The 17,475-nt window shown below is 42.0% G+C and overlaps 2 protein-coding genes across 2 annotated transcripts in view; one reads left to right on the top strand and one right to left on the bottom strand.

The window, feature by feature from the left end:
* Window positions 1-1,407: 1,407 nt before the first annotated feature.
* Window positions 1,408-2,979, bottom strand: esm1 (endothelial cell-specific molecule 1). The gene is made up of 3 exons (XM_085465237.1): window positions 2,508-2,979; window positions 2,077-2,220; window positions 1,408-1,891 (listed from the first exon to the last, which is right to left on the bottom strand). The coding sequence occupies exons 1-3, from the start codon at window positions 2,812-2,814 to the stop codon at window positions 1,797-1,799; spliced, it is 546 nt and encodes a 181-aa protein (XP_085321363.1). The 5' UTR covers window positions 2,815-2,979; the 3' UTR covers window positions 1,408-1,796.
* Window positions 2,980-4,122: 1,143 nt separating this feature from the next.
* Window positions 4,123-17,475, top strand: part of LOC146706000 (putative E3 ubiquitin-protein ligase HERC1) — a 42,048-nt gene continuing 28,695 nt past the window's right edge. The window contains exons 1-16 of the mRNA XM_085463956.1: window positions 4,123-4,187; window positions 6,751-7,765; window positions 8,753-8,848; window positions 8,944-9,126; window positions 9,505-9,717; window positions 10,192-10,290; window positions 10,431-10,527; window positions 10,631-10,774; window positions 10,914-11,041; window positions 11,366-11,510; window positions 11,615-11,786; window positions 11,966-12,100; window positions 12,195-12,360; window positions 13,154-13,279; window positions 13,696-13,917; window positions 17,169-17,321. Coding sequence (XP_085320082.1) covers window positions 6,782-7,765; window positions 8,753-8,848; window positions 8,944-9,126; window positions 9,505-9,717; window positions 10,192-10,290; window positions 10,431-10,527; window positions 10,631-10,774; window positions 10,914-11,041; window positions 11,366-11,510; window positions 11,615-11,786; window positions 11,966-12,100; window positions 12,195-12,360; window positions 13,154-13,279; window positions 13,696-13,917; window positions 17,169-17,321 — 3,063 coding nt within the window. The 5' untranslated portion in view covers window positions 4,123-4,187; window positions 6,751-6,781. The remainder of the gene's footprint in view (window positions 4,188-6,750; window positions 7,766-8,752; window positions 8,849-8,943; window positions 9,127-9,504; window positions 9,718-10,191; window positions 10,291-10,430; window positions 10,528-10,630; window positions 10,775-10,913; window positions 11,042-11,365; window positions 11,511-11,614; window positions 11,787-11,965; window positions 12,101-12,194; window positions 12,361-13,153; window positions 13,280-13,695; window positions 13,918-17,168; window positions 17,322-17,475) is intronic.

Genomic DNA, 17,475 nt, shown 5'->3' with positions numbered 1-17,475 from the left:
CTCAGTGGGAATCATATTATTTATGCAAACATCACTATTTTATGCCTGTCAAATTGGGTTATTTTTAACATTCATTATGGATTCAGCTAAAAAATGGAAACAAATGAAATGTTTTGTGATAGGCTGCTAATAAAAGCAGCCTGTCTCCACTTGGGAGCAAAAAATAAAGAAATGAGGGGTGGCTAGTACTTTTACACAACACTGTTTGAAGTGCTTTGTATAATCTGCACAGAATTTGTTCCACTGTTTTTCTGTATAATTTTAGGATTTAAATAAAATTGTTAAATCTAAAGTTAGATACCATTTTCTGAAAAGGGTGTATTCTTAATGACGCTCGCTGAATTAAAATTTGTGTCTATCTTCTCTGGTGTTTAAAGAAACCGATGGGTGAAGTGGAGAAGAAAATCCAGTAAATAAACAATATTATAATGTTTGCTTTTCTTGTTTTTGTTACAAAACTAAAAGTCTGTGTCCTTCATTACATAGACTGAGAAACCTTCCTTCTTTGAATCCTCTCTCTTTCCTCCTCCAGTTTTTCTTTTGCGTTTTTGGATTAAAACGTTTTTCACTGATTGAGAGTTGTGTTCTGCATGGGAAAAAAGCATATTTTCCCATTTTTGAGAGCTAAGAAACTAGGGCACCCAAAAAATGTGAAGTCAAAGATGTCTGTAAAAAGTCTCAGCAATAAAATCCATTTTTGCTCCTGTGTTTGGATACATCATGTCACATCATCATGGGAAACCACACTGGCAGGAATTACTTCTGCTCAAAATATGCACTTCTCATCAGACTTCTTGATAGTTTGCAAGACCCCTTTCCCTCCCTTAAATAAATGCCAAGGTTTCTATATGTGTGACACTTTGGTCCAAATTTACAACCATATCTGGACAGTAAATTTTCTACACACAAACATACTCTGGGAATAAGGAGAATGCTCATCTGAGATTAAAAAAAATGATGTCTTGGTTTGTGGAGTTTTTTTTTTCTGGTGGAACCCAGCCTACTGCAAAAAGAGAAAAACCCAGAGGTATATGAAGAAATGGCAGAGCTCCCTGCTGCAGTAATGTGGCGATAAAGCACACAGCCAAGCAAAGCCTGGAGAGGCTCCTGGCTTACAGTGATTAATCTGCTGTGTCCAAACAACTCTGTCGCCTTGCACAATGTACTTACAGTTAACAACATGAATGGATTCCACTTATTTATGGGCTTATTTGTCCTTTATATTTAATTAGTTTAATCTACAACTGCACAATATGTTAATTACCATGCAATAATTAATGCTTTTACAACATACCCACTCAGTGTTTCATGTCTGGCTCGATTTAACAACCAAGGCAAAATATGTATTGCTAAATTAGGCAATTAAATGATAACCTTAAGTGACAACTTTGGTTTAATTGCAAATGCATTCTCTACCACACCCAGTGTTGTATATGATAATGCCCATTTTGGATCATTGTACAGGTCAACTTTGACAAACAAAGGCACTCTAAGTGACACTGAAGCTAATGGGAAGAGACTGCAGGGTCATTTTCATTAATTTATTGAGGAACAAAGAAAGATCTGGAAAGAATAACATAGTCTGCATATTTCATTAGAAAAGATAATGGTGTCAAACAAAAACCAAGCAAACCAACTAAAAACTCCAAAAGCTGTAACAAAGTGTTTTTTTCTTTCTTTCTTTCTTTTTTTTTTTTAATTTGTTATCTGGCGTATTCTAATAAAATATATCTTTCAGTTAATTTATAAGTTAATGCTACATTTACACTGAATAGATTCAGTCTTGTCAGCACTTGTCAGCGAGGGTTGAGCCGCTTTGGAGCAGTGGATCTGTTTGTGTTCTGATCTGTGTTCTGCACAGCGTTCACTTCTCCCGAGCCCACCTCAGTCCCTGAGAATACAAGTAAAGGAGACCATTAGCCTTTCAGTTCATGCAAATGATACATCATATTCAGAATTTTAATTTAGTCCACTTGGCAAGACATTCAGCTTCTACTAGCCCATAGAGAAGTTATTACTAATTACACAAAGGCTTCAAACCTTCAACTTTAAATGAAAATAATATTTCTCCTTTACCTGCTTGTGGTTCATTCTTAAGCTTGCGGGCGATTTTGGCAAAGAAGGTGAGGGTGAGACAAGCTCCGGTTTCTCTGTCACATATGCCTCCCTTGCAGTTGCAGGTCTTACGGCACTCAACCCCATAGGTTCCATAGAGACAGTCTGTAAAGAAAGAAAACATTTATTATTTAGTGGATATTGCTACATCATAAACTGCAAGTCTCCGATTATACAAGGTATGATCATCAAGTTAAATATTCAGCAAGGATGTCCGCATCTGCACATGCTCACAGATGTGTGCCGTTATTTGGGAGAATTTCTAAAACCTTGGGTAAAGGCTGTAATAACATAAATGGATACTGGGTTTGGTGCAGTAACATCAGTGTTACCAAACTGCAGCATGCACAAACAGCTCCCAGATTTTGTAAGGTTATTTAATGAGAAAATACCTTTGCAAATTCCATATTCGTCTCCATAGTCGTCTTCATCCTTGTAGAACTCGCAGAATAATCCCGGTCCGCACTTCACTCCGTGCATCCCCGACACTGTGCGGTAGCAGTGCTCCCCTCTGCCGGCTGCACAGACCTGGCAACAGCCGCAGTCATCCAGGACCGTCCGAGAGCACCGCTGCGTCCCGCCACACCGCTCCGCCGTGCATCTGTCGGGGCAGTTCACCGCGTACTTCACACTGGCGCTCCATGCCTCAGCATCATGCACCACGAGTGAACACGACACTGTGATAAGCAGAAAAAACATCACTGCACGGGAAGAAGCGGAATGAGCAGAAAGCTTGAAAGGGGTGATGCTGTCTTTTGGATGAGTGTCCTGGTGAGACTAGAGAAGCTGAGCACCCCTGCGAGACTTAAGCGGAGTGACCTGTGGTTCATCAGGTTGCATGGTTATCTGCAATGAACAACTTTGTTTTGCACATGGCTTGCTCTCGTCAATTTCCTCATTCCGGTGTTGTTGTCCCCCCCTTTTTTGTCAGTCAGTTTTGTCAGTCCCTTTTTTTAGAAATCCGGCTTGGAAGTGGGATTAACTCTGGACCGCCATCCAGGAATTGAAATTCGTGTGAACTGATGTCACAAGTTTAGTTTGGTTTGTTTTTGTCTGAGTGGGAACCCCCAGAGGTCCGATTGCATTAGGTTTGTCGCCACTGATTCAACTTTAGTTTTGTGCTAGTTACTGGGCCTGTAGCTGTGTGAGAACTCTCATTCGTTAACATGTTACACAATTGGAGATACGTCTTTTTAGCCCCCACAACACACGCAAATTAGTTCCTTGAATTCAGATTGCAATGAATTTTATGTGCACCTGAAATCACAGAGGAAATGCTTTCAAAAATAAATTCATATAAATTTACTATAATGTTTAGCTCCTTGTTAAATTTACTGCATTAATATTGTTGAGTTTTATAGTAAGAAAAGGGGAAATTGAAACGATTCTGATGACAAATCTTTGCTCCCTTGTTATTTTTTTAAGTTAAAAAGAGCTCCTTACGTTTCTATTTTCGTTTAACCTAAAAAGTAAGGCTGGAAAAATACTATTATTGGACATCAAGAGTAGCAATCATTACAAGATACTAGACATAAGCGACTCAGGAGAACAGAAATGAAACGTGAGAAGGAATTAACCTGGTTCCTAGCCCCAGGGTCTATACAGATCCTACATTTCCCATAATGCAACAAAGTTTCAGAGGATCATTCGTCTGTGTTTCTTGTTAATTTTCATTTTGCCTAATTAATACTATTAAGTGCATATTTCCCGTCAGTATTGTATCTTTATAAAACTTCTATAATTTATAATAAGATTTTTTTAAGAGCGGTTTAATGGGGTATAATCATTTTTTCTACAACTGTGGTTTAGGGAATTCAATGTGGCTACAGTTTATTCACTTTGACTTTTTCTCTGGCCATGCAGATTTTTTTATTTTATTTTTTTTTAACAAAAACTCAAAGGTGTTAGTGACGTTAACGAGCTTCGCTCCGAGACACACGGTGGCGGTAACGCGTCGACCAAACACCGACTGCCATCGGGGATTAAAAGTCGTCCGAAGAAGAAGAGGGGGAGCGAGGAGAAGGGTGATGATGATATTTGCGTCCAAGGGAGACCTCACTGGGACACAGCAGGTAACGCAAAACATTCACTGGCGGTGTTTTTACTGTCAATGTGTCTTATATGTCTTTTCATTTTAAAATTACCTTTACGACGTTAGCGACCCACGCGGGGGTTTATTTTACCGGGAGCTGACAGGCACCAAGTGGAGGGGCTTGGTCGGGTTTTGACAGCCATGGAGCAGACTAGCAACTGCACTGCAGCCAGCGTTAGCTCAGCTGTCACCGCAGACGCAGAATAATGTTACCGGTGTTTGTGAATGACACGGCGGAATCTGCGCTTCACGTTTGTCGGTGTTTTTATTGGTGCAGGTCGGTAGCTACTATGTAACAATAAACCAGAGAGCCACGTAGCAGTAACGGTACTAAATGTTGATATAAGCTTTAAAGTGAGAAGCCAGGACTGTGTCATGCTGTTAATTTAAATACTAAATGTCCTACCGGGTTGTCATAAGCGTGGGTGCCCAAGTCATTTATGCTAGAATTATTATTATTAAATTGTATTCTTCATCATCATCATCATCATCATCATCATCATCATTATTATTATTATTATTATTATTATTATTATTGTTGTTGTTGTTGTTAATAAATTTAATGTATTTTTAACCGGTAGCTTGTATTATGGTGAACAAATTCTCTTTGTTATCCAGTCCTGGTTTTGGTTAACTGTCATTCAAGTATTCATTATGCTTTTAGTGATGGGGTTGTCCTGGCAACAGCAGCCCAAACGTTCCTTAATTGGGTCGGCAACTTCCTCCAGCTCATTCTCGAAAACTTCCAAACCCCATCGTGCCGAAAGGGCGTCCTAGTGTCAGCTCACCTCATCCAGCAGTCAGTATGAAGGAGGTTGCGTTTAAAGTCTTGATTATTTTCTTGTGGATTTATGCTCAGCTACCGTGCACAAAAATGTAGTCTTAAAGTAAAAATTAAAGAATAAAATAATAATAATAATAATTAAGAAAAATGTACAGATTACATTAAAAAAGATTTTTATGTCGGGAAAGTTGTATTGTTTTATGTGAAAAGCATTTGTTTGTTCCATAGAAAACACATTTAGTGAAATTGAAATTGTCAGATTTTTATCATCCTGGTCCAAAGATTTTGGTTTTTTTTGGAAAATATCACTGCCATGCATGGGAGTTACTGATATAAAACAAAGCCAACAAACTATGTAGGTTTATTGAGCCTTTGTTTTCATTTTAACCAGTTGGGACCTTTGGCCCAAACTAGTATCTGTTCTAAACAATCAGGAATGGAAGAAGTGTTTTGTGTGTATACTCTAGATACTCTAGATAATGTAGATTGACATTTGCTGACTGAAGTCTGAAATGAGCTGCTTGAAATGAGAACAGAGAACTAAATTCACAACGTGTCCTGAATGTTGATATCCTTAAATACCAGACGGTCTGCAGTGTGTGATGGTTGCGTCTTACACTGCTGGCAGTTTCTTGTTGTCGTCTGACCATGGAGCTCACTACTATATCAATGCCTGCTGTTATTTTTGGCCAAAGTGGAAACTATATAGCCCCATGGGCCTCAGGGACAGCAAGAGAAATGAGAGTCTGTGACAGGACTATGGATAAATTTGTGGGCTCACATGTTGAGCAACCGTTAGTTTGGTACAGTTAGAACCTGTAGGGTCATCCGATAATCAACATAATGGTAATCAAGATGGCTAATATCACTGTTTTGTTCACCATTAACTAGAAGTATTAGTTCATGTATGTTTAAAATGATTAAAAAATAATACAGTAAATGTACGAGTGGGTATCAGGTCTACTGGTTAACCTGCTTTAGAATATTTAAGATGAGTGTGCATAAGCAGTGTTTCAGGGGAATGTCATGCCTACTAGTGCTATGAATATGACCTTCGTATTGTGACCGTTACAAGGACTGTTGTGGCTTAGCTTCTGTTATGAATGTAATGACTTTCAAGGGGGTGGATGCAGTTAACCAGCTGGTGTCTGATTATCTGCAAAATATTATGAGTAAAATCATTATTTTCCCCACTAGCTGGAAAGCTGCTTGGCTGGAGATGCATCATTTCCAGGCGACAGAAACAGACACGCTCTTATTTTGGTTGGAAAGCCAACAAAAATGCAGCAGATCACTAGGTGAGGATGTGGGGTTAGGGAACCAACTTTAAATGAATGAATTATGAATTTAAATTTGACATGTGCTATTTTGTATTGCATCCCTTTGTGCTTTGTGGCGTAATAACTTGTAAGACAAACACACCCTCCTCATTAGTGTGGGTGTGCTAGTTAGCTGCCATCATAGGGTGCGCTGACCTATTTCAGTGATACCCACCGGGCCTATGGCAATATCCTGGATGTAGTGTATGTTGGACAAGTGCCGACGCTAAGGAGAAACCCGACACCTTCACACTGAATGCACTTGGCAGGAAAACGCATCAGAACACTGGCTTTCTGCAGCAAATGTTGCCTGTAAATTTGTGATGAAGAGAGATGTGCAATTCTTTGTGTTAATCTGTACTGGAGTGGATATGTGTGAATTTTCTATATTAGACTTTCTTTAAGCCTCATCCTCTCTTTTGATATGTTTTTTTTTTTAGGTATACATCAGAGTATAGATAATGCTCAGACATGGTGCCTTGTCAGACCCATGTGTTGCTGAAGTGGCAGGAGCACTTCAATAGCTCCTGGGCGGCGGAGGACAGCCTGCAGACAGCCAGGAGGCATGGTGCTGCCGCGCTCTACGATAAGCTCCTTCACAACAAGGAAGTGGTGACCCTCGCCCAACCTGTTCAAGAACTCGCAGGCCCACGCCTTCCGGACTTCGAATGTGAGTCCAGTGCATCTGCGGAGAAGGAAGAGTACCTGTCCTCCCTGCTTCGTAGCCAGCGATGGCTGGCTCACCGCGTGCTGACGCAAACCTCCTACACCGTGGATCTCCACCACAGGCTGGTAGTTCTACAGAGGATCTACTATGCACTTCACAGCAAATACCATGACAAATTCCGTGTGCAGCTGCCCTCCCACTCCAAAGACAGCGGAACTGAATGTGGGCAAATTGAGCCGGCCTCAGAGCCTTTCCTACCAGGGGGAGCATCCAAAATCAAGTCGGGTACAGATGTTCTAATAGAAATGGGTGTCAGGACTGGCTTGAGTCTGCTCTTCTCGCTACTGCAGCAGAACTGGAGATACGCAGCTTCTATTCATCCAGAGTCTGTGCTTTGCAACGATGTGCTCAACACAGCGTCCTCTGTCCTGACTTCGCTGCCACCACTCTCTCTGGCTAATGAGAATAAGATCCCGTCAGTGGGTCTGGACTGTCTGGCACAGGTGGCTGACTTCCTGAAGAAGACATCGGTCAGCAGCGGGAACGGTGGCGCAGACCCGATTGGTCGGAGGCTGGCGCTGGAGCTGCTGCTCGGCCTGGCCATGCAGAGAGGCTCCCTGAAGTTTCTGCTAGAGTGGGTGGAGGTAGCCTTGGCTGCTTCCATGTCCTCTTCCACCCCTACACTGTCTTCCTCTTCCTCCTCCTCCTCCTCACTGAGCTCCCAGCAGTCAGCCGGTGTGGGCTTTGATGTCATCCATCAAACTCTTCTCCAAATGAGGCAATATTCGGTATGCGACTTGTTTTCATATCAGTCTTTGGAGTAATCGTACTTTTTTAATGTTACACTCGGTCACTGATGGTATTTCTTTAATTGCCTGAGATAGATTTGTCCTGCAATCATGTGATATATTGGACATATTAGTTTACAGAAGTTTAAGTACAATCAGTTCACATGCTGTGGCTCTGTTCCACTTTCAGAGTGATTTGAATTAGAGCCACGGTTGCTTCATGCGTTTATTTTTGGTAACTTTCACAGCCTTTCATGAACATACTGATAAAAGCCCCATTGTCTCTAAAGTAGGAAAATGGCTTTTCACGTTCATGCTTCTGTAGGCTGTCCTTTTCAGAAATGAAGTGTGTCATTGAAGCTTGTAGATGGGTTAATGTGCAGATAAGGATTAGGATTGAGTCAGCCTTGCTGTCCTCTATAGATATGCACATTGAGTCATCCTTTAGCAGGTTAATCAGCTTTGTAATATTTCTGTACAAATGGCAACCAGAGATGGCCGTTGCCAATGACTTCATTATATTGCACATTATTTATCACGTAGAGGTGGTCAAATTCAGTCTAAGTATTGGAGTCATAGCTGGTGCAGCTAGGCTGAATTACATTTAATTGGCCTTATCTAACAAAGTGGCTGGTGAGTGTAAAAGATGAAGATTGCTCATTTGTTTCTAGTGAGACAAATACAAGTTGAATACAGCCTGCTGCTTTCTCCACTCACTAGTGTGCCTACAAAGAGCTATGTTGTTGCCTGCTTGTCTTCTGTCTCTGTTTGATCATGCTGTGGCATGTCGCTGTTCTTAAGGAGAGAAATGTTTTTCCTTCTGATACATCAGGTTTTGAAATATTTGGTACCGAAAACAACAGACTGCAAATACAAGTTCATTTTGTTATAAATCCAAATCTGCATGCAACATTTACATACACTGAATGTCAGGTCAAAGTGAAAACGTACTATGCTGAAGGATCAACAACAACTATTTATTTCTAGGGTTTTCGTGGCGATCCCGTCAATACTCAGGTGCTTAAGAAGGATGCAGATGGACATTGTCGACTCTCCCAGGCAGCTCTCTGCTTATTTGAAGAGGTGAGTGAAGTCTTATTGACATGCATATCGACACTATTAAGAATTCATGGCCGTTTACAGTAACTGACCTGAAAGGCTTCTCTCTACGCCGACAGATTTGTAACCTAGCGTCCTACTGCCTGTGCTCGTGTAGCACGGATGCAGCTGCTCCCGGCACTGAGAGCAATACAGTCATGGTGTATGTGTGGGGCAGCAACAGCAGCCATCAGCTGGCAGAGGGGACACTGGAGAAAATCCTGCTGCCAAAACTGACACAGGGCTTCAGTGATGCCCAAATGGTATGACAAGCCACAAGGGTAGGGCTTAAACTAATTCAATGAAATGATTAATGTTCCTATTATTTATTGAAGTTTTTACACTTGATAATCTCTAATTTTGTGGTGGTATTAATAGATTTTCCACATGCCTCACACTTGAGGTGGGTTTTGTCTTTTTAAAAAATGGTTACAGATGTTAAAAATCCCAACTGTGCTAACAAACCAAAAATTCCAAATAAAACAGGTGAAAATGCGGTCTTTGATTTGAGTGCTGTATTGAATGTGTTGTTGTGAGTTTATAAAATTGAAAGCACACCAGAACTACATTAATAAATCATTAGAATTATCTTAGCGTGCCAGTTTACATTTCCTATGCTGTCCACTTTAATCTTCTGTTAGATTGAAGCAGGCCAGTACTGCACCTTCTCTGTGTCTGCGGATGGCTCAGTGAAAGCATGTGGGAAGGGCAGCTATGGCCGTCTGGGCTTGGGGGACTCCAACAACCAGTCTATGCCCAAGAAGCTTGTACTTGAACCACACAGGAACATTAAGAAAGTGTCCTCCTCCAAGGGCTCCGATGGTCACACTTTGGCCATCACTGTCGAGGGAGAGGTAAGAAGTTAGAATGACTATTAGTAAATATTTTAAAGGTTTGCATGCGGGATTTGTGACACTACAACTGCCATATAATATGTATACACTCACTGGAGATTTTATTAGGTACATCTTTCTGGTACCAGGTTGGACTTTTGTCTAGAAACTTGCTTTAACTCTTCATGGCACAGATTCAGCAAGGTGCTGGAAATATTTATCAGAAATATTGTCCATATTACCACCATAGCATCACACATGCATTAATGAGCAGTTGAACAGGTATACCTGATAACATTGTGAAAAAGTGATGGAGCTTTCCCGCTTTTCAAAGGCCAGTTTGGTAATATTTTAAACTTCACACATTTCACACCCACTCAAACATCCGCATGTGTGGGTGATGATTTATACTTGTTGTAATTCACTGTCTTCCACTACCACTGCATTTTAATTAAACCGATTAATAAGGTGTAAATTGTCAAATATTTCTTTCAGGTCTTCAGCTGGGGTGATGGAGAATATGGGAAACTGGGCCATGGCAACAGTGCTACACAAAAGTATCCCAAAATCATACAAGGACCGCTGCTGGGCAAAGTAAGCAGGAAATGGCAGCTTGTAGGGAAAAAAAATGTTGGTAAAATGTTATAAGCCAATTGATTTTAGCATAATTATAAATAAATAGTGGTGTTTTTTGTTGTTGTTGTTGTTTTTATTTTATTTTATTTTTTACACAGGTTGTTGTTTGTGTGTCTGCTGGCTACAGACACAGTGCTGCTGTGACTAATGATGGAGAGCTTTATACATGGGGCGAAGGGGACTTTGGCAGACTTGGTACACAGCTTATTTTTCAAATTGCTCGATCTTGTCTCAGCCACTTCAAAGTGATGTCATTCCTCTGGTAGCATAGCAACAACCTCTGATGTCCTGTGTCCAGGTCAAAGTGACAGCCAAAGTCGGAACATGCCCACACTAGTGAAGGATATCAGTGGTGTCGGGCAGGTGGCCTGTGGCAGCTCCCACACCATCGCTGTGGCTCAGGATGGGCGTACTGTGTGGTCCTTTGGAGGAGGGGATAACGGTGAGTGGATGGTATACTGTTCGATTTTAACACAGTTAGTGTAATTTAAGTACTTTCAAAGCAAGATTTCATGTGTGTGACAGTGCCACAGCAGTATATGTTGTGCCCTATCATGCTCAGATATGACTCATCCTTGCAGGTAAACTGGGTCACGGAGACACCAATCGTGTGTATCGGCCCAAGGTCGTAGAATCCCTGCATGGATTCATCATCAGGAAAGTGTGTGCTGGTAGCCAGTCATCTCTGGCCCTAACCTCTGCAGGACAGGTGAGATGAAGTGTTTTTGGTTAGATTTTAATTAATTAAACCACCTATTGTGTGTGAAGTCTTTGAAAAAACACATGATCTAAAACTAATTTGTAGACAAAAAAGAAAAAAACTATTTGGTGAAGGCTTTTATTTTAAAGGGATACACCAAAGTCTTATTAACAAATGTTGCTTTCATTCTCTATTAGCACTTCTTTAGTATAAAGTTGTAGTTCTGACCATTAATTCATTAGTGTTTACCACATAATTACTACAGACAAATATTCTGTAGATGAATCCGTCAGTAATTCATAGATTTAAAAACAAAACATTTTCTTTCTTTAGGTGTTTGCGTGGGGCTGTGGCTCATGTTTAGGATGCGGGTCCTCTGAAACAACAGCTCTGAGGCCCCGGTTGATAGAAGACCTGAGCATCACCAAGATTATTGATATCTCATGTGGAGACAGCCACTGTTTGGCCCTGTCCCACGGTAAGACATCGTCAGCAGCTCACATTCCCTTAACAGATGATTATTACACTTACAATAAAAGAAATGTGCTCCAGCTGCAACGTACCTGGTTTTCTTTTCATCAGAGAACGAAGTGTATGCATGGGGAAATAACACCATGGGCCAGTGTGGGCAGGGTCACACTTCTACACCTATTTCCAAACCCAAGAAAGTGCTTGGTTTAGAGGGCATTTCGATACAGCAAATTACAGCTGGCACTTCTCACAGTCTGGCTTGGACCGCAGTTCCAACTGACAGGTAATCCCTTAGCTAATCATTAAACCAAAGTACAGTGTACCTCTGTTGCTCTGTGCTGTCCACCCGTATGATTTTAATACAGTTTGAAGCAGAATGTAAAGAAATTAGTGGAGAACCAACACTTTTAAACAGAACCGTGTTTCATATTAGTTATTAAATATTTGTGCTTCTGCTTTCAGGCAGCTTGTGGCGTGGCACAGGCCCTTCTGTGTGGACTTGGAGGAGAGTACGTTCACTTATTTACGCAACTTCCTGGAAAGCTATTGTGATGGAATTAGTAACGACACCCCACCAGCTCCCTTCGTTTGTAAAAGGTGTGATATTTACATTCAGTTGGCAAAAACATACTCATCTACCTCAAGGAAATTTCATTCAAACTAAAATTATATGAATTTCTCTGTGCCTCAGGGACCACCATCATTTTATTTTGCTGTGCATGAAGCTGCTGTCCATCCACTTGTCCCTGGCCCACGCTGGAGGCACTGGTGCTATGGTTCTGGGTGCTCAGGGCAGGCCCCTGAGAAACCTACTCTTCAGGCTAATAGACACTGACATGCCAGACTCCATACAACAAGTAAGCGGACTATTTTTTGAAGTATTCCTACAGTGACAGCAGGTTTAATACAGCAGTAGGGTTGTGCTGGTGCTGGTTTATAAACCAGAACATTATGGAGCTCACCAAGAACCCTATTAATCTGAGATTTTCAAGCTTCCTGGTTGAATTTAACCACAAGTCCGTTTCATGAAATATTTTGGCATGGATATTTATTCCGTGCCAGGAGCAGGGGCTGCACTCCAAGACCAGGCTTATATTCTTACCAGTTCCTTTTTCAAGTAATTCAGTTCTTATATATATTTTACTTTATTTTTGTTAACCTGCATTAAAAAAAGAAACACACCGGTACATATTTCCATTCAGTCAAGTACTTTTACTAAACAATTCATTTCAGTTTTATTTCTCTAGCACCAAATCACAGCAACAGTCCATTCATAGTGCTTTATATTGTAAGGTAAAGACCTAAAACATAGAGAGAAAACTCTGTTACCATTATTTTTTTTCTAACTCTTCAAGGGGTATTAAGGACCTTATTATATATTTTGTCTTGTTCTGTGTGTCTGTGTTATATGTGTTATTGCAGGTTTGCAGATGATTGTATATGGCTGTTAAATTGACATCAGTGGTTAGGGCACTATATAAATTCCAGTATACATGTATATAAACTTCATTGGAGAAAAAGTTTTACAAGCTTCCATTCTGTGTAATCAGACATGTGGCCAACGTGTTTATTTATTGAAAGAAGCACTAACTGTTGATCTCATGTATTTTGATGATGATGATGATTGTTACCCTTCCTATCAATCCTCAGGCAGTTTTGAACACGCTGTCTATTGGTGCGGCCCTGCTGTTGCCTCCACTTCGGGAGAGAACGGAGCTGCTCCTCTCACTCCTTCCTCAGGGCCCTCAGAGTTTGAATGTTCTTTCCAAAGGACAGGTATGAAGGTTCTGTTTTAGCAGCGCTGCAGTGACAGGATGTGTATTTTCCACATTTGTGTCTTAGCTCATTAGAAATAGTCTGCTTTGAATTTTTAACCACTGTTTATTTTGTGTATTTAAACTGTTTTAAATAAGAATTCATCCATCACTGCTAGTTTTTCCTGGTTTTAGTAATGACAGTGAACTGGATAGCTAACAAATGGATGGATATTTGGAGCCAGATAACAGTGTCTGCTAAATTGATGTGCTTAGTTGGAGTGTTGCTTGGCAATGTGTTGAAGACTGCTGGAACGCTGTGAAAACAAGTGATAGTGAAATTGTTAAGACTTCTCTGCAGCAATGTTTCTGATAAATTCACATTTAAATTATGAAGAGCTAGACCATCTGTTCTTCTTCACTCTGTGTCTTTTAAAGCGTCTTCAGTTAGACATGGTCCTCAGCAGCCTTCAGGACCAGAGCCACGTAGCCTCTCTTCTAGGTTACAGCAATTTTGGAGAAGTGACAGCCCTGGGGCCTCCAGTGACTCCTTTGTCAGTCCGACAACCCTCTTCATCCAGCTCTGTTGACGCCTGTGACCCTCTGCACTTAGCAGAGGTGCTGCTGAGAACCCTGCTGCTTAGCATAGGATTTTACACGGTAGGAAATAGAGGCATTTGTGTGTGTGTGACTTGTCTGTGAGTTAAATGGGGAAAGATTTCACTTTAAGTTGAATTAGTGCTTTCAGGGTTAATTTTGAACTTTTCTTTCCCATGTCAAATTTTGTTTTCCTAAATTTTGTATTTATGTTTTTTAACTCTGTTACGGATGTTTGTACTGAACTGTTGAGGTAAAGGGAGCATAGCTGAAAGCTTTGAATTTACTAGGCCACCTACATCCCAACCCTCACCTATGGTCATGAAATCCTGGTAAAGATCAAAAGAGTAGGATCACAAATACAAGCGTTTGAAATGAGTGCCCTCTGTAAGGTGGCTGGGCTCAGCCATAGAGAGGAAGGTACTGTAAGAAGCATCCACAGAGATCTTGGAGTACTGCCCCTGCGCCCGTATGTCAAAAGGACACAGATGGTTTAAGAATCTTAGGTTTAGGATTAGTCCTGGGTGCCTCCCTTTGGAGGTGTTCCAGGCACACTCAATCAGGAAGAGACCCCTGGGTAGACCCAGATTATGGATGGATGTTTTAATAAATAAAGACTTTAATCAATAGTGTGTCAGTGGGGTTTGATAAGTAGTTTTGTTTAAAGTTTTAGCAGGTTTTCTGAATATTGTGCACATTTTTACTGTTCAGTCAGACTGTTCCATCCATCCATTTTCTTCCGCTTTTCCGGGGCTGGGTTTAGGGGGCAGCAGCCCAAGCAGAGAAGCCCAGACCTCCCTCTCCCCAGCCACCTCCTCCAGCTTATCCGGGGGAACACCAAGACGTTCCCAGGCCAGCCGACAGATATAATCTCTCCAGCGTGTCCTGGATCTGCCCCGGGGCCTCCTCCTGGTGGGACATGCCCGGAAAACCTCGCCCAGGAGGCGCCCAGGGGCATCCTTGTCAGATGCCCGAACCACCTCAACTGGCTCCTTTCGATGTGGAGGAGCAGCGGCTCTACTCTAAGCCCCTTCCGAATGGCCAAACTTCTCACCCTATCTGTAAAAGAGACGCCAGCCACCCTTCTGAGGAACCCCATTTTCTGGCGCTTGTATTCGTGATCTCGTTCTTTAGGTCACTACCCACAGCTCGTGACCATAGGTGAGGGTAGGGGTGTAGATCGACCGGTAGATTGAGAGCTTCGCTTTTATACTCAGCTCTCTCTTCACCAATCCGTCTGTCGATCTCCTGCTCCCTTCTCCCATCACTTGTGAACAAGACCCCGAGATACTTAAACTCCTCCACTTGGGGCAGGGTCTCATCCCTGACTCGGAGTAGGCACTCCACCCTTTTCCGGCTGAGGACCATCGCCTCAGATTTGGAGGTGCTGATTCTCATTCCCACCGCTTCACACTAGGGCTGCCACAAATGATTATTTTGATAGCCGACTAGTCACTGATTATTTTTGCAATTAGTCGACTAATCAGATCATGCATCCATTGGACTTACAGCATACAGCTTATTGCACCAGCAACATCTGCTCTTATATAACTATCATTAGCTTACAGCTTTAAGTGTTTAAGGTATGTGGTAACTAAAAATAAAGACAAGATGATAGTTTATTAAATTTTAATGAAATTTGCAGATTGTTTCGGTGAAGTTTAATAAACTCCTTGCTATCTAAAATATAACAGGACACCGGAGTATATTGTGAGCATCTCACACTTCTGATAATCAGTTGTCTGCTTGACGTTTATTCAGCTGTGTAAAAACTATAACTTTGATCTCAGCCAAACCAATTTACTCAGGAACAAATAAAATACAAAAAAAAAGCCAAATAATATCATTTTTAAGTTATCTAAGTGACTTATGTATGTTTAACCTGAGTAGCGAAAGACGGTGGTGGGTTTGAAAACGATTTGCTGGGAGTCCGGTGTTCTCACGGGCTCCAGTGAGCCTTGCCCCCGGCTAACTATCGAGCTAGTGGGTAACAGACGTCTCCGAAATCATCTGAGCGATTTTGAAAATATGTGGTGTCTTGATAAACTGAGCAGATATTTGAGGTTTACACAGCTACATTCTCACCTGAAAATATGTCAAACGTTTATTTTGTGACCCAGAAAGAATAATAAGAGTAATATTAAAACGAAGTAGCTGCCGTTGGAAACTGAGCAGGGCTGCGCTATGAATTCTGGGACACAGCTTCTTCTTCTTCGGGGTTTAACGGCAGCTGGCATCCTTGTACATGCAGTGCTGCCATCTTCTGTTTCAGTCCGTTATTACACTCTTAAATCCTACTACTTATTCCTGCGTCTTTTGGGATCTAACAAAGCTTCAAACGACGCGCCGACTATTAAATTAGTCGTTGACGATTTTAATAGTCGACGTAATCGTGACTAGTCGACTTCACACCTAGAAATTCTGTCCATAAAAATTATGAACAGAATCGGTGACAAAGGGCAGCCCTGGCGGAGCCCATCACCCACCAGGAACAAGTCCGACTTATTGCCGGCTATGCAGACCAAACTCTTGCAACGGTTGTATAAGGACTGAATGGCCCGTAGCAATGGGCCAGTCACCTCATACTCCCATACTCTGATCTCCACGCACCATTGCAGAGACATGTCAACCCAGATAGCCCTACAACATCCAGAGCCTTCAGGAACTCTGGGCGGACCGCTTGGCCTGTCGGTACCTATCAGCTGCCTCCGGAGTCCCACAGGCTAACCAAGCCCGGTAGGACTCTTTCTTCAGCTTGGTAGCTCCCCTCACCTCTGGTGTCCACAATTTGGTTCGGGGATTACCACCACGACAGGCACCAACTACCTTGCGGCCGCAGCTCAGTGCAGCGGCTTCGGCAATGGAGGTGCTGAACATGGTCCATTCGGACTCAATGTCCCCAGTCTCTCTTGGAATGCTATTGAAGCTCTGCCAGAGGTGTGCGTTGAAGATCTCACGGGGGCAACTCCAGACTGAGACAGAGTCCAGCCCCTCTCCAGGAGACTGGTTCCAGAGCCCAGGCCATGCGTTGAGGTGAGCCCGACTATATCTAGCCGGTACCTCTCAACCTCACACACTAGCTCAGGCTCCTTCCCCACCAGAGAGGTGACATTCCATGTCCCAATTGCCAGTCGTTGTAGCCAGGAATCGGTCCGCCAGGACCTCCGCTCCTGGCCGCCGCCCGACTCATATATATATTTTTCTATGTTTACATTTCATTTCAAATCATCTATTTTTGTATTTAGCTATCTCACACACTGATCCTTTGTTCCCGTTCTTCCTAATGCTTTCTGTTGGTCTTTATCTTCATACAGGAGCAGCAATTTGGGGAACTGGAAAAAAACAGCGACAAGCAGCTTGTTGGCGATAGTCAGGGACAAATGGATCCTCCTTCTCACTTTCACCAGCTGCTTTCTGGACTTCACAAACACCTGCTTGCTCATTGCTACATCAGTTCCAGCCCCGAGGTAAACAAGGAACTCTGCCAAATGTGAAGGAAAATGAGTGGTACCTCATCAGAAATGAGCACTTCAATAGAAAGCGAATGACACATTTCTAAATGTTTCAGGGTACAATGTGCTGGCATACCAAACCTTAGTATTGCAGTTGCATTTAAGTTTG

The sequence above is a fragment of the Copadichromis virginalis genome, linkage group LG7 (assembly GCF_057382275.1).
Source record: "Copadichromis virginalis isolate Kocher_CV1m ecotype Utaka linkage group LG7, C_Virginalis_male_GT1.1, whole genome shotgun sequence".
In the NCBI taxonomy this organism is placed as follows: domain Eukaryota; kingdom Metazoa; phylum Chordata; class Actinopteri; order Cichliformes; family Cichlidae; genus Copadichromis; species Copadichromis virginalis.
Note: the sequence above shows the minus strand (reverse complement) of the source record. Positions and strands in the feature narration are given on the sequence as shown.

Bases quoted from the DNA above. Each gene is read 5' to 3' on its own strand.
- esm1 (XM_085465237.1), bottom strand. From the start codon at position 2,814: ATGTTTTTTCTGCTTATCACAGTGTCGTGTTCACTCGTGGTGCATGAT. The intron at 2,221-2,507 runs GTATTTTCTCAT...CTTTCTTTACAG, and splicing joins CGAATATGGAATTTGCAAAG to ACTGTCTCTATGGAACCTAT. The intron at 1,892-2,076 runs GTAAAGGAGAAA...TTGTATTCTCAG, and splicing joins TAAGAATGAACCACAAGCAG to GGACTGAGGTGGGCTCGGGA.